We start from the raw sequence: 13,473 nt of genomic DNA, 5'->3' as shown, positions 1-13,473 counted from the left end.
TGGCCTATATTAGAGTAGTAGCAGTGACAGTCAAGAAGATGGGACATTTGAGAGATAGTAAAGGTAGAACTGATGGAGTTTGATAACAAATGGATATGAGAGATAGCTCCAAAATCCTTAATATAAAAAATGGGTTAAACAATGGTATCATAGACTAGTGATGTAAGAAAGAGAAGTGGATAAGAGGATAAAAATGATTATAGATGACATTTATATAACCCATCAAGGTTTGCAAAGCACTTTGGTGAGGAGAGGGGAAGGAATAAGCATTTATATGGGGCCATTAAATAATATTTCAAGGCACTGTTGTAAGTACTTTATAAATATTATTTCATTTGAAATTTATAGCAATCCTGCCAAATAGGTGCTGTTATTTTCCCTGTTTTGCACTTATGAAAACTGAGGCAGGCAGTAACTTATCAAAAATCATATATCTAATAAGTGTCTGAGGTTGGATTTGACCTCAGGTCTTGTTGACTCCAGGTCCAATCCTCTGTCCTCTGTGCCACCTAACTGCCCAGTTTGCTCCTTGCTGAAGATTATATACAATCAAGTTTTTTTACTTATGGTTGCAGCCCTTCAGGGAGAAGGAGCTTGATCACCTTCTAGAGGAGTTCATCTCACTGTTCTAGTTCTAGTTGTTGGGCTGTTTTCCCTGATATCAAGTCCACATTTGACTCTTTCAGCTTCTATTCATTGCTCCTGGTTTTGTTCTCAGAGGCCCAACTGGACAAATTACATCTGTTCTCCACATATCAGCCCTTCTAACTTATTGTGTCCTCCCAGTTCTTCTCTTCTGGAGACTAACTATACCCAGCTCCTTCACATTGTTCCCATGTGATATGAACTTAGTACTCTTCACTATATCCTCATTGCCTTCCTGTGAAGGTTCTTCTTGAACTCTAGTGCCCATAAATGAGCACAGTTGTCCAAACATATTCTGACCAGTTTGGAGAGTAAAGGAATGACAGCTTCCTTTACCCTTTAAGCTTTGCCTCTTTTAATGAAGTCTAAAATCTCAGTAACTTCAAGGCTGGTTGTATTACTCCTCTGGGTTACATTGAGCTGGAGAGACAATTAGGTGGTACAGTTGAATGAGCCCTGGGCCTTGGAGTCAGGAAGACCTGAGGTAAACTGCAACCTCATTTACTAGCTTATTATGACTGTAGGCAAATCACTTAATCTTTTTGCCTCAGTTTCCTTAACCATAAAATTAGGACAATAATGCCTGGTTTGCTGTGTAAATTAATTGAAATAATAGTTGTAAAGTGCTTGGCACATAATAGGTACTATATAAAAAGCAATTATTATTGTTGTTGTTATTGTTAATCAGAGGTGCCTGATGTTTTAAATCTGAATGACTGGTATAACGATGGGGGGTGGGGGATGGCTGTAGAAACAGAAGGTTTTTGTTATTTTTGTTTTACAATCATTTTCAGTGTATCCAATTTTCTATGATCCTGTTTGTCTAGGATCACACAGCTGTGTATTGACCGCATTAGCACCCTGGATACCTTAGAATCAGCTGGAGTCAGGATAAGCAAAAGTCTTTGGTCTTTATTCTTGGTCTTTAGGGGTAGGAGTGAATTGGATGGAAGCAGAATTTCTGTGACCTGCCACTTCGTCTCCTGCCCAGAAATGACTCTGGCTAGTCTTACTCCACCCCCTAGTCCCTCCTACAATTCTCTGTATACACCAGCACGGGGTAGTGGGAAGGGCCATTTTCTAAGCATATTCTAATAGAGTATTGTCCAGTCTATCATTAGCCTTAAGTGGTTGGACCTCAGTGCATTAATTCGAGTTTCAGCCCTTTACCCAGCTGGAAGTTTCTGAGGCTAGATTTGTACTCAGAAAGATGAGTCTTCCTGATTCCATATCCATGACTCTATCCAAAGAGGACCTAGGTTCAAATCATGTTTTTGATATTTATTTCCCATGGAACCTTGGACTTTAACTTCCCTAGATTTCAATTTCCTCATCTGTAAAATGAAAAAGTCAGACATGAATGACTAGCTATGGAGTTATAAACCCTATCAATGCCATCCCTACCTAGAAAGATATGACTTTAGGGTTTCCAGGACATATCCTTCCCTTTCAATTCAATTCAATTCAACTGAAGAAGTATTTACTAATAAATATAAATTGGGTTTGGTGGCTGGTGGGCAGAGTAATATCAACTAAAAAAAAATCAGAAAAGGTATCGCTTGTAAGAGGTGGTACTTGAGCAGAGGCTTAAGAACAAGGGATTGTGCTGAATGAAATGAGCAGGACCAGGAGATCATTATATACTTCAACAACAATAATATATGATGATCAATTCTGATGGACATGGCTCTCTTCAACAATGAAATGAACCAAATCAGTTCCATTTGTTCAATAATGAAGAGAACCAGCTACACTCAGGGAAAAAAACTCTGGGAAATGAGTGTGAACCACAACATAGCACTACCACTCCCTCTGTTTTTGTCTGCTTGCATTTTTGATTTCCTTCTCAGGTTAATTTTACCTTATTTCTAAGTCTGATTTTTCTTGTGCAGCAAAATAACTGTATGAATATGTATACATATATTGTATCTAACATATACTTTAACATATTCAACATGTATTGGTCTACCTTCCATCTGGGGGAGAGGGTAGAGGGAAAGAGGGAAAAAGTTGGAACAGAAGGTTTTGCAAGGGTCAATGCTGAAGAATTACACATGCATATATCTTATAAATAAAAAAATAAAACTTCAAAAAAAAAAAAAAAAAGAAGAAGAAGAAGGAGGAGGAGGGATTACAGGTGAGGAGGTAGGACATTCTTGGCTCAGGAGGCATCCTGTGCAAAGACATGTATATGGAGAACAGCAAATAGTTCATCTTGGCAGAAGCATAGTGAACAAAGAGAGTGATGTGAAATCATCTTCAAAAGATAGGTTAGATGTGGCACTTTTCAACAATGAGAGGATTAAGGCCAGTTCCAAAAATCTTGTGATGAAGAGAGCCATCTACACTCAGAGAGAGGACTGTGAGAACTGAGTGTGAATCACTACATAGCATTTTCATTCTTTTTATTGTTTGCTTGCATTTTATTTTTTCTCATTTATTTTCCTTTTTTATCTGATTTTTCTTGTGCAGCAAGATAATTGTATAAATATGTATACATATATTGGATTTAACATATATTTTAACATATTTAACATATATTGGATTACTTGCCATATAGGGGAGGAGGTGGGGGAAAGGGGGAATTTAGAACACAAGGTTTTGCAAGAGTCAGTGTTGACCCTTGAAAGATGGATTAGATCTAGATCAAGAAAACCTTTTTTATTAAAGCTTTTTTTTTTTTTTTGAGACATATGCATGGTTAATTTTTCAATACTGACCCTTGCAAAACCTTGTGTTCCAAATTTTTCCCCTTCTCCCTTCCCCTAGATGGCAAGTAGTCAATATATATTAGACATGACAGAAATATATGATAAATACAATATATACATACATATTTATACAATTACCTTGTACAAAAAAAATCAAATCAAACAGAATAAATGAGAAAGAAAATAAAATGCAAGCAAACAGCAACAAAAAGTGAAAAATGCTATGTAGTGAACCACACTTGGGTTTCACAAGTATTTCTGGGTGTTGATAACTCTCTTAATCACAAAATCATTGAAACTGGTCTGATTGTTGAAGAGAGCCATATCCATCAGAGTTGATCATCATGTAATCTTATTGTTGTCATGTTCAGCGATCTCCTGGTTCTGCTCATTTCACTTTGTATCAGTTCATGTAACTCTCTTCACGCCTCTGAAATCATCCTGCTGATTGTTTCTTACAGAACAATAATATTCCATAATATTCATATGCTATAACATTATTAAAACATTTTTCAAATGATGGGCATCCACTCAGTTTCCAGTTTCTTGCTACTACTAAGAGGCCTACCACAAATATTTTTGCGCATGTGGGTCCCTTTCCCTCCTTTAATATATTTTTGGGATATAAACTCAGTAGAAACACTGCTGGATCAAAGGGTATGCACAGTTTGATAACTCTTTGAGCATAGTTCCAAACTGCTCTCCAGAATGATTGGATCTGTTCACAACTCTACCAACAATGCATCAGTATCCCAGTTTTCCCACATCCCTTCCAACATTCATTATTTGTTCCTGTCATCTTAGCCAATCTGAGAGGTGTGTAGTGGTATTTCAGAGTTGTCTTAATTTGTATTTCTCTGCTCAATGGTGATTTGAAGAAGACAACAAAGAAGAGGCAGGTTTAAGAGAAAAAAATAATAATTTCACTTATGTATACATTGTTTCTGAAATGTCTAGAAGTCATTAAGGTAGAGGTATCTAGAAGACAGTTGCTGATGGAGGACTGAATCTCAAGAGAGAAATGAGATGTGACTATGGACATATGAGTGTCACCTTCTCAGAGATGGGAATATCATCCCAATCTCATATTTGGATTAATTGAACAATTTTTAAAATATTTACTGTGTTATCTCCAAAATTCAGTTATGAAATGATATTTTTTTTTTTCCAGACTCAGGCTACATGAAGAAAAAGTGATTAAAGATCGAAGACACCACCTCAAGACATATCCAAATTGCTTTGTGGCCAAAGAGCTAATTGACTGGCTGATTGATCGAAAAGAAGCTTCTGATAGAGAGACAGCTATTAAACTAATGCAAAAATTGGCAGACCGGGGTATTATTCATCATGGTGAGTCAGATTTTAACATTTTAGTTAAAGAAATATTAAATCATCAGATTGTTTTGAGTGGAGGACATTATTCCTAATATTGAAAAATCAGATTTTTTCATATTCATCTTAAGTTTACAAGATAATGTGTTAGAAGCTTCTCTTTCAGGCTATTCCCTTGACATGGCTTTTCAGAGGAAATAAAAATAAGGGAAGTGATTTGTTGTTCTCTCCAACTTTTCAGATTTTATGTTTTAAAAGCTTATACAATGTCCCATTGTTTATTTCAGACTATTATAAATGTACAAATACCTTGGGGTAGCTGGTTGGAGAAGGAGATAGAGCATCAGGCCTGGAGACAGTCAGGAAGACTCCTGAGTTTGAATTTGGCCCCAGAAATTTGCTAGCTGTATGACTCTGGGCAAGTAACTTAACTCTGCCGCAGTTCCTCATTTGTAAAATGAGCTGAAAAATGAAATGGCAAACCATTCTAGTATTTCTGCCAAGAAATTCCAAATGGAGTCAAAAAGATTTGGACATACCTGAAAAATGATTCAACAGCTGTGATATCGTAGACATATCTTAGACACTTCACAAATGTACATCGAATTGAATATAATTACACCAAATATACACATACAGCTCTGAATTAAACAGATCTTTTTTTCAAGTACTAATTTTACTAGTCTTTGTTTTTCTCCCTAGAAAATTCATTTTTTGCCTTAATTATTCAGTTTCATGCTGAATGCTGTCTAGAGGACTATATAATTACTCAGTTTTCTGCTTTGTATTAAGTCTAGACAATTGAACTATGACAAGTAAGTTAAAAAACTGAGCAACAGAGAAGGGTTATATAATTTGCCCATCGTCACATAGCTACTAAGTAGCAGCCAGCATATATAGACTCTCATCTAATGATAACCTTAAGGTTTTAATATATGTACAATTTTAATATATGTACAATTCATCGTAATTGTGGAGAGTGGAATTTTTTTTATTCCATACATAGAATAATTATTATTTCTTCACAGAAGTATACCAGCCTTCTCCATTGAATTTACTTTGCGTGTATATTGTCTTTCAGTGTGTGATGAGCATAAGGAATTCAAGGATGTCAAACTGTTCTACCGCTTCAGGAAAGATGATGGAACCTTCCCTTTGGATAATGAAGTCAAAGTATTCATGAGAGGACAGAGATTGTATGAAAAGTAGGTTGTATAAGAAATCTTCTACTCCATTCTTGATGATACAGTTGTGCAGAAAGCCTTTTTTTTTTAAGTGATGGGGTGATTTTGGGGACAGCTAAGTGGTACAATTAATAGAGTGCTGGGCCTGAACTCAGAAAGATTCAATTTCATGAATTCAAATGGGGTCTCAGACAGTTAACCTCAGTTTCCTCATCCAGTAAAATAAACCGGAGAAGGAAATGGCAAACCACTCTTCTATCTTTGCCAAGAAAATCCCAAATTGGGTCAATGACAATAATATCCAAGGGTGATCAATGTTCAATGAGAAGTGTTCAATGCATTCCATATGTTTTCTATGGAATCGATACTTAACTGTCTTTTTAATATAAGCAAAATATACCTTTGTCAAGGATCATGAACAAATCAAGATAGCATAGCCCTTCCCTTCCATATTTTACTCCTTCAGTGATTTCTTTGTTGTTACTATTCAATCAATGATTTAAGGGCTTGTCAAAAATGAAACATATATCTTCTTAATGAAAAAAATTGAATCTAAATGTGTGAATGCCACCACATGGATACTATGGACTCTACGTAATAGTAAGTGCAGAAAGTACTTGAATTGTTCAATGTGGAAAGCAGCAGGAGATATATTGAGCTAGATATAGAAATATGCACATGTCTAGGAACAAGTATTGCCACCAATCAAAATATATCCTTTACTCAGATCAACTCCATGTTATTTAATGGTACTAAACTATTTAGCCAACAAACAACCTAAAACTTGTTAGTTCCAGCTCAGCTATTATTATCTTTTCTAGTTTTGATCTTGTTTCTACTCAGGCTAGTATCTCCCACCTATAATCCTCTCAATTCCATGATTTATTAGCTGATTTTTTGTATGGTCCTTTGGACATGCATCTTAATTTTGTCCCTCATCTGTTTATCCATGAGGCAATTGGTGAGACAGGATTAGAGTTCAGGGTAGAGAGCCAAGTACATTAGATAGATATGAGAAATACCTGTTTATAGATAATTGAGTCATGGTTGCTGATGAGGAAATAAAGGAGAGAGCCCAGAACAGAGCTATAGGATACAGCTACATAAAGTAAGTGGGGTCTGGCTATTTATCCAGAAAAGGAAACTAGGAAGATATTGATCCTGCAAATGTATGATGAGATGGCAAAATGAAGAAGCAAGATAGCCTAGTGTCAGGAAAATTCCAGGAGAGGAGAGCATCCAGGAGGAGGGAATGGTGAACAATATCAAAAGCATCTAGGATAAGAGAGTGGTCACAAGTGTGTCAAAAAAGCTTCAAAGAGATCAAAAAGCAGCATGCTACAATTAGATTTAAGTCAACAAAAACTTATTAAATGCCTACTGTGTGTCAGTTAAGTGCTAGGCACTTAATTCTAGGGATAGAAATAGAGAAAAGTCCCTGCCTTCAAAGACCTTCCAATCTAACAAAGAAGATAATTACCAAAAGAGAGCTAAAAGGGAGAGGGTTTAATGGGAGAAGGAGGTGGGGGGGGAACCTGTTAGCAGGGCACGATGTTCCATGGAGTCAAAGGGAGAGAGAGACCCTAGGTGGGTGAAGCCAGCTAAATGAAGATTGATACCTTATCTCTACACCTTTCTCACAGAATGGATATAAATGAGATATCAACCCCACTCAGCTGGCTTCACTCATCTTGGGTTCTGATTCTTTTTCTCTCTCTGTCTCTCCCACCCTTTCTTTCTCCCTCTCCCTTTCCCTCCCCCTCTCCAAGTTCCCTCTCTTTCCCTCCCTCCATTCTTCTTTCCCTCTTTCTCTGTCTTTGTGTCTCTCCTTTCCCCTCTCCCTCTCCCTCTTTGTGTCTTCCTCTTCCTCTCTCTCTCCCTCTTTGTGTCTTCCTCTTCCTCTTCCTCTCTCTCTCCCTTTTTGTGTCTCCCTCTCCCTCTCTATTCTCTTCTCTCTCATGCTCTCCTTCCCTCCCCCCTCTCTCTTTCCCTCACTCTCTCTCTCTCCCTTCCTCCTTCTCTCTGTCTCTGTCTCTTGTCTCTTTGTCTCTCTCTCCTGGTTCTTATAGTTCTTCTTAATTACTTAAACTGCTCTGGTCTCTGTAATCATTACCCCACTGTACAACCTACTAAGATAAGAGATAGGCTGGGCAAAGCTCATTACCTCAACTTCATTGATGATGAAAATGAGGTGGAAAAATACCACATGATCTGTCTATATCTCAGAATGAGTATCTATCAGAATCAAAACTTGCACCCAGCCCTTCTGACTCCTGGTTTACCCCACATTCCACAGAACCATATTTTTTCTAATGTATTTGCCTTGTTCTCTATTTTTGTTTTGGTCCTTTTTTGTTGTCATTTGCTTTGTGTTATTAATAGTTCTTTGTGAAACTAGTTTCTGGCTGAGGTTTTTCTGAAACTTGCTGAGTTTTTGTTCATGTTGTTTACATTGCCTTTTCTTTATATTGTCTCTTGGAGCTTGTTCATGGGGGAGAAAGTGACTCAAAACAGAGCCAAAGTTTTACGTCTTTTTCCTTCCTCTTTAGTTTATGTGTGGAGCTGATCACCCTAATTTCTGGGTGCAAAGCATATACTACATAAGAAAAAAAAAAAAAGAATCCCAGTTTTTAAAATGAGGAACTCTATGGAATATAACTTATAGGATAAAGAACACCATGAGCCAGTTTATTCCTCTTGTTCCTATTCCTGTTATAGATATTCTGGCTAGCAGTTGGAGAGAGGGCTGGCTTCTTGAATCATAAAGTTTGGAGATTTAGACATAACTTAGTTTCCTCAACAATAAAATGGAGGGTTGGGACTAAGTAGCCTCTGAAGTACTTCCTAGCCTTAAACCTGTGTTTCTTTGATCTCTGAGATTCATATTTTGAATGCATGTATGAGAATTCCTTTATTTATCCAAATTCATAAATAAGCTTATTTTTATTTTTTTTTATTTTTCAATCCACAAGCCACCTTTATCAGTTTGGATTCAAAAGTATTTTATTTCAGAACTCTGTGGGTTAGCTTTCATTTATGCATCACAGACAGGATTTTAAGCCAAAAAATGCTTTAGAGATATCTCACCAATCCTTTCATTTTATAGATGAGGAAATTGAAGGACAGACAGGTCAATCATATAGGGCCTAATTTTTGCAACTGGATGAAACGGCAGAGTAGCTCTTGGCCAAAACCATAAAGAAAACTGCAGAGACTGCAGTGAGTTTTATTGAAAGGAAGTATGATTTCTCCAAGTTTCTTTCTGCATCTCTAAAATGGGAATAATAATTCTTTGTCTATCTTCCTCACTGAGTTTTTAATAATGAAAGTAGTTCTCATTTGCTTGTAAGGCTACCAGAGTATCTTGCCTTTGTGGCTGAAACAATGCTGATATTCCTAGATAATCAGTTAAGACATATAGCTACAGCTTGATAGACCATTGATTGATTGTTCCAGAGCTCTCAGACCCCAGTATTTTTTTTTCTATTCATCAGATTTGATTCTAAATAACTTTTGACTTTCAAAGAAAAACTAAAATTACATGAAGTTTAACAGATTGGATCACAGAACTAGTAAGCTTCCAGGTCAAGACTGATCCAGGTATTCTGATTTTAAGGTCACTTTTCTTAGTCTTGAGCATACCTATTATAAGAAAAGAACATTTTTAACTTTAAAGTCCTTTGACATTTATTAATCACTGACTATAGCCAGACATTGTGCTAAGGCTGGAGTTACAAATGTAAAGAGGCAACTAAGAATTAACTTCAGTTTGTGATAAGATATTAATTAGTCTACCCTTGTCTACTCTATCCTCCATTTAGTAGCAAGTGGGACAAATGTGGTAGTTTAGAAAAATTTGGTGGTGGTTGTTACCTCTCTATACTCTAGAGTAGAGAGGGCTTCTTAAACTTTTTCTGTTTGTGACCCCATGTCATCCAAGAAATTTTTATGCAGTCCTGGGCATATAGGAATGTAAAATTGGTGTACAAATCAAACATTTACTGATAATAAACCATAATTTTGCAACCCCCACATTCAATTATGTGGCTATATATGGGGTTATGAACCACAGTTTAAGAAGCTTTGCTTAAGAGTTTGGTTTCCTAGCTCAAAAGTTTGGTCCTCTTGCTGGTCCTCTTAGCCATTTAGGTCGGGGACTAGAAAGAGGAAGCTCTCCCAGCCCAAACTCAAAGAAGGCAGATAGCTTTACTTTTTCACTGATCATTTCTCTTTTATTCCTGTTGCTGAGGAAGGATGGAGGCCAGTCCTACATGGCTACATGTGATTAATCCCAATCCTCCAGTACTTTGTCCATTTGATTCTTTCCTCTAATTTTTAATTTCTCCCCTTCCACTGAGTATCAGTTATTGCCTAAAAACAAGCTCAGGTCTGTGTCATCCTTAAAGACTTTCACTTTGTTCTGCCTTTCCCTTAAACAATTACCTTCTATCTTCCCATTGCTGCCAAATTCCTAGGAAATTTTGTTTCTATTCATTGCCAATTCTCATCTCCCATTTACTTCTCTAGCTTCTGGTCTCATCAATGCCCTAAAACAGCTCAATTCAAATTAGTGTCCATTTTTTGACTGCAACTGCTAATCTGGGGTGTGTGTGTATGTGTGTGTGTGGGGTGTGTGTGTGTGTGTGTGTGTGTGTGTGTGTGTGTGTGTGTATGTGTGTGTTTCCCCCTCAATCCTCTTTTCTTTACCTCTATAGTTTTGCCTCAGTGGATATTGTTGGACCTGGGATCAGGCGGACTTCAGTTCAAGCCCTGCCTCAGATACTTAATAGTAGCATAACCCTGAGCAAATCACTTCCTCTCAATCTGTCTCATTGTTGCAAGGATAAAATCAGATCTTTGTAAAGTTTTTTTTGCAAACTTTAAAGTGTTATTATATACATGTTATTGTTGTTATAAAATTGGGTCTTCAAGATAAACCTCTTCTTTAAGCCTCCGGAGCTAATCTGGAGAGAATTGTTTTTGGTATCCATCAGCATGTGTAACACTTTACAGGCTGCGATTTCTAAAGCTTGTCCTTAACCAGAAGTGATGCACTGTTCACTTTGCCACACTTGGCAGAGAAAAGACATTAAGTATCTTCCAGTTCTTCTTTTGAAATTGGATATCATTTGAAGCATAGTCTGAATCTGAGCACTCATTCCTTTATAACTTTAATTTAGTTCTTCTGCAAGGACAAGAAGACCCCAAAGATGTTTTTTTGGTTTGTTTTTTGTTTTTGTTTTTAAGTTGTGCAACATTAGTTTGATGCAGAACTTGAGGGAGTTTCTGGAGTTGTTGAAAGAGGGAAAATGTGAGACAATCACAGATGTCTGGAACAATAAGAAGTCATAGAATTGAAAAAGGCATTTGAGAGAATTATTTGGAGCACCGGAAAAAAGCAGAAGTTTAGAGAAGGGATGGAGATGTTTGTTCCTCATTTAATGCTCAGCCTAGATGAAACAGAACATAAGGAAGTGCTATTAATATAGGGACCCCCTGTTATTAACTAGATTGTGAGTAAATCCATTTATCCAAGATGGTGCTGAGGTAAGTCTAGCTTTGCTGTTCTAGTTGCAAGATGAAAACATCCTTGGTTAATTACAGCCTTGTACAAAATGAGATGTGGAGGGAGTACAGATTCATTGTTTACTAAATGGGGGAAAATACCAAATTAACAAGAAGCAAGCACTTGTTAATTTTAATTCTTCAAAAGTGTCTTTGAAGCTTTGAAGGATAAATAAAAACATGGGTATGCTGTGTTCAAACAAGATTTTAGATGCTGAATAAATTTTATTTTGGGGTCAGCAGAAACATTTGCAGAGATCTAGTTAATTTGTCTGGACCTCTGATTTGATTCATGGGTGGGAAGCCTCCAATGTGAAAAATCCCATCAGTGATACACATTAACAATTTATCTGTAATTCATTCATCAATTAATAAACTTTCAGAGTGCCAGGCTCTATGCCACGCTTTGGGGATACATAGAAAGAACAAAACCAAAAACAAACCCAGTACCTGCTGTTAACTAACCTACATTCTAATTCGAGTTACCTCAGGCACTGAGTTTAAATGGTCAAAAGTTTGTTAGATGTAGGACCTGAATACCCAGGTCTTTCTGACTCCAAAGCTGGCCTTCAATACACATGTTGCTTCTCAAAAAGATTTATGTTGTTATCAAATATATTTGAATACTGATAACATTTTAAAATTTGCAGACATTTTACATGCAGTTTTTTTCCCTGAGGCAACTGGGGTTTAAGTGACTTGCTGGGGGTCACACAGTCTGGAAGTGTTAAGTGTCTGAGATCACATTTGAACTCAAGTCCTCCTGACTTTAGGGTTGATCCATTGTACCACTAGCCGCCCCTTATATGCAATTCTCTTATTTGATTATAGCTCATATATTCTCAGAAGACCTGATCCCATTTTTACTCTCATAGACAAATTAGGTCCTCTGTCAAAGTTACATTTTCACCACAGGATGATCCGGTGTATTCTTAAAGGGTCAAGAGTGATTCTCCAGTGCTATGAATTCTATATTCATTTTCTCTATCAATTGCCAGTGATCAGCATTCTGGTCTCAGCTAACAAATTAAGATCAGTTAGCTTATACAAAGGGACAGTTACTGAAAAGTTATAGCAGGAACAGAGATATAAACATTATCCACCACCACCCCCTCAGTTCCTGGGGAGAGTGGGCTCAAACTTAAAGCAGTACCTATAAAACATTTGTCCCACCAAGTTCACCAAGTTGCTTCTGAATGTGATATAATTGCTAGGATCTGCCTATGGGATCTGTTCAGCTGGTCTGAGTCCTGAGACTTTGCTGGGGGATTACAAGCTCAGTCCTGGACTCTGATTCTCCAATCTCTGGTGCCTTATTCTCCTGATCTTTTGAAGTTCACAAGGATATAGCTAAGTGCATTAAGTTCACACCTGAATCTAGTCTATTCTACCTCTATTATCTCTTCACCTAAGGCAGAAAAGAATAGACACAGCAGAGATGGAAGTGACAGAAGAACTTGCACTCAGGGACCACTTAGCAGCAGTAACGCTAATGGGACCTAGCTTCCCAATAGGACATGTTTTATAGCAGTCCTTGCCTCCTCATTCAACCTGGCAGAAAAGAAAGAACGACTGCGCTGATTAGTGCATTTTGAATTCATTCTCAGTTTTGGATCAGCAACCAATTGAAAGGCTTCTTCACATGGTAAGTAGACTGAAAACAGGCCTGAACATGGCTCTGCATTGAAGAGTAGGGCAATATCATTATATGTATTGTCCTGAACCTCTCCTACATATATCAGCTAAGCAGTCTGCTCATCCTTAAAAAATTAGTTATCTCAGCAACGTTGAGAGGCAGATACTATATGCAGCCTTTCCCCTCAATCCTTCTCCATTTATAAATGAGGAAACTGAAGCACTGAATGAAGGTCAGTGACTTGCTGCCTTGTTACTAGTGTTGATGGTGGCATTTAAATCCATATCACTGTGCCTCCAAGTCTAAAACTGTATCCACTATATCAGGCAATTTCTTGAATTACTCATTTAAATCAAAGGAAATTCCTTCTTTGTCCTTTTCTTATATTTGCTTTCATCTA

At 37.2% G+C, this 13,473-nt stretch overlaps 1 protein-coding gene across 1 annotated transcript in view; it reads left to right on the top strand.

Annotated features, from left to right (window-relative positions):
- DEPTOR (DEP domain containing MTOR interacting protein) overlaps nucleotides 1-13,473 on the top strand; it is a 167,165-nt gene that overhangs the window by 61,569 nt on the left and 92,123 nt on the right. The window contains 2 exon segments of the mRNA XM_074266543.1: nucleotides 4,528-4,706; nucleotides 5,770-5,893. Coding sequence (XP_074122644.1) covers nucleotides 4,528-4,706; nucleotides 5,770-5,893 — 303 coding nt within the window.

The sequence above is a fragment of the Sminthopsis crassicaudata genome, chromosome 1 (genome assembly GCF_048593235.1).
Source record: "Sminthopsis crassicaudata isolate SCR6 chromosome 1, ASM4859323v1, whole genome shotgun sequence".
Classification (NCBI taxonomy): Eukaryota; Metazoa; Chordata; class Mammalia; order Dasyuromorphia; family Dasyuridae; genus Sminthopsis; species Sminthopsis crassicaudata.
Note: the sequence above shows the minus strand (reverse complement) of the source record. Positions and strands in the feature narration are given on the sequence as shown.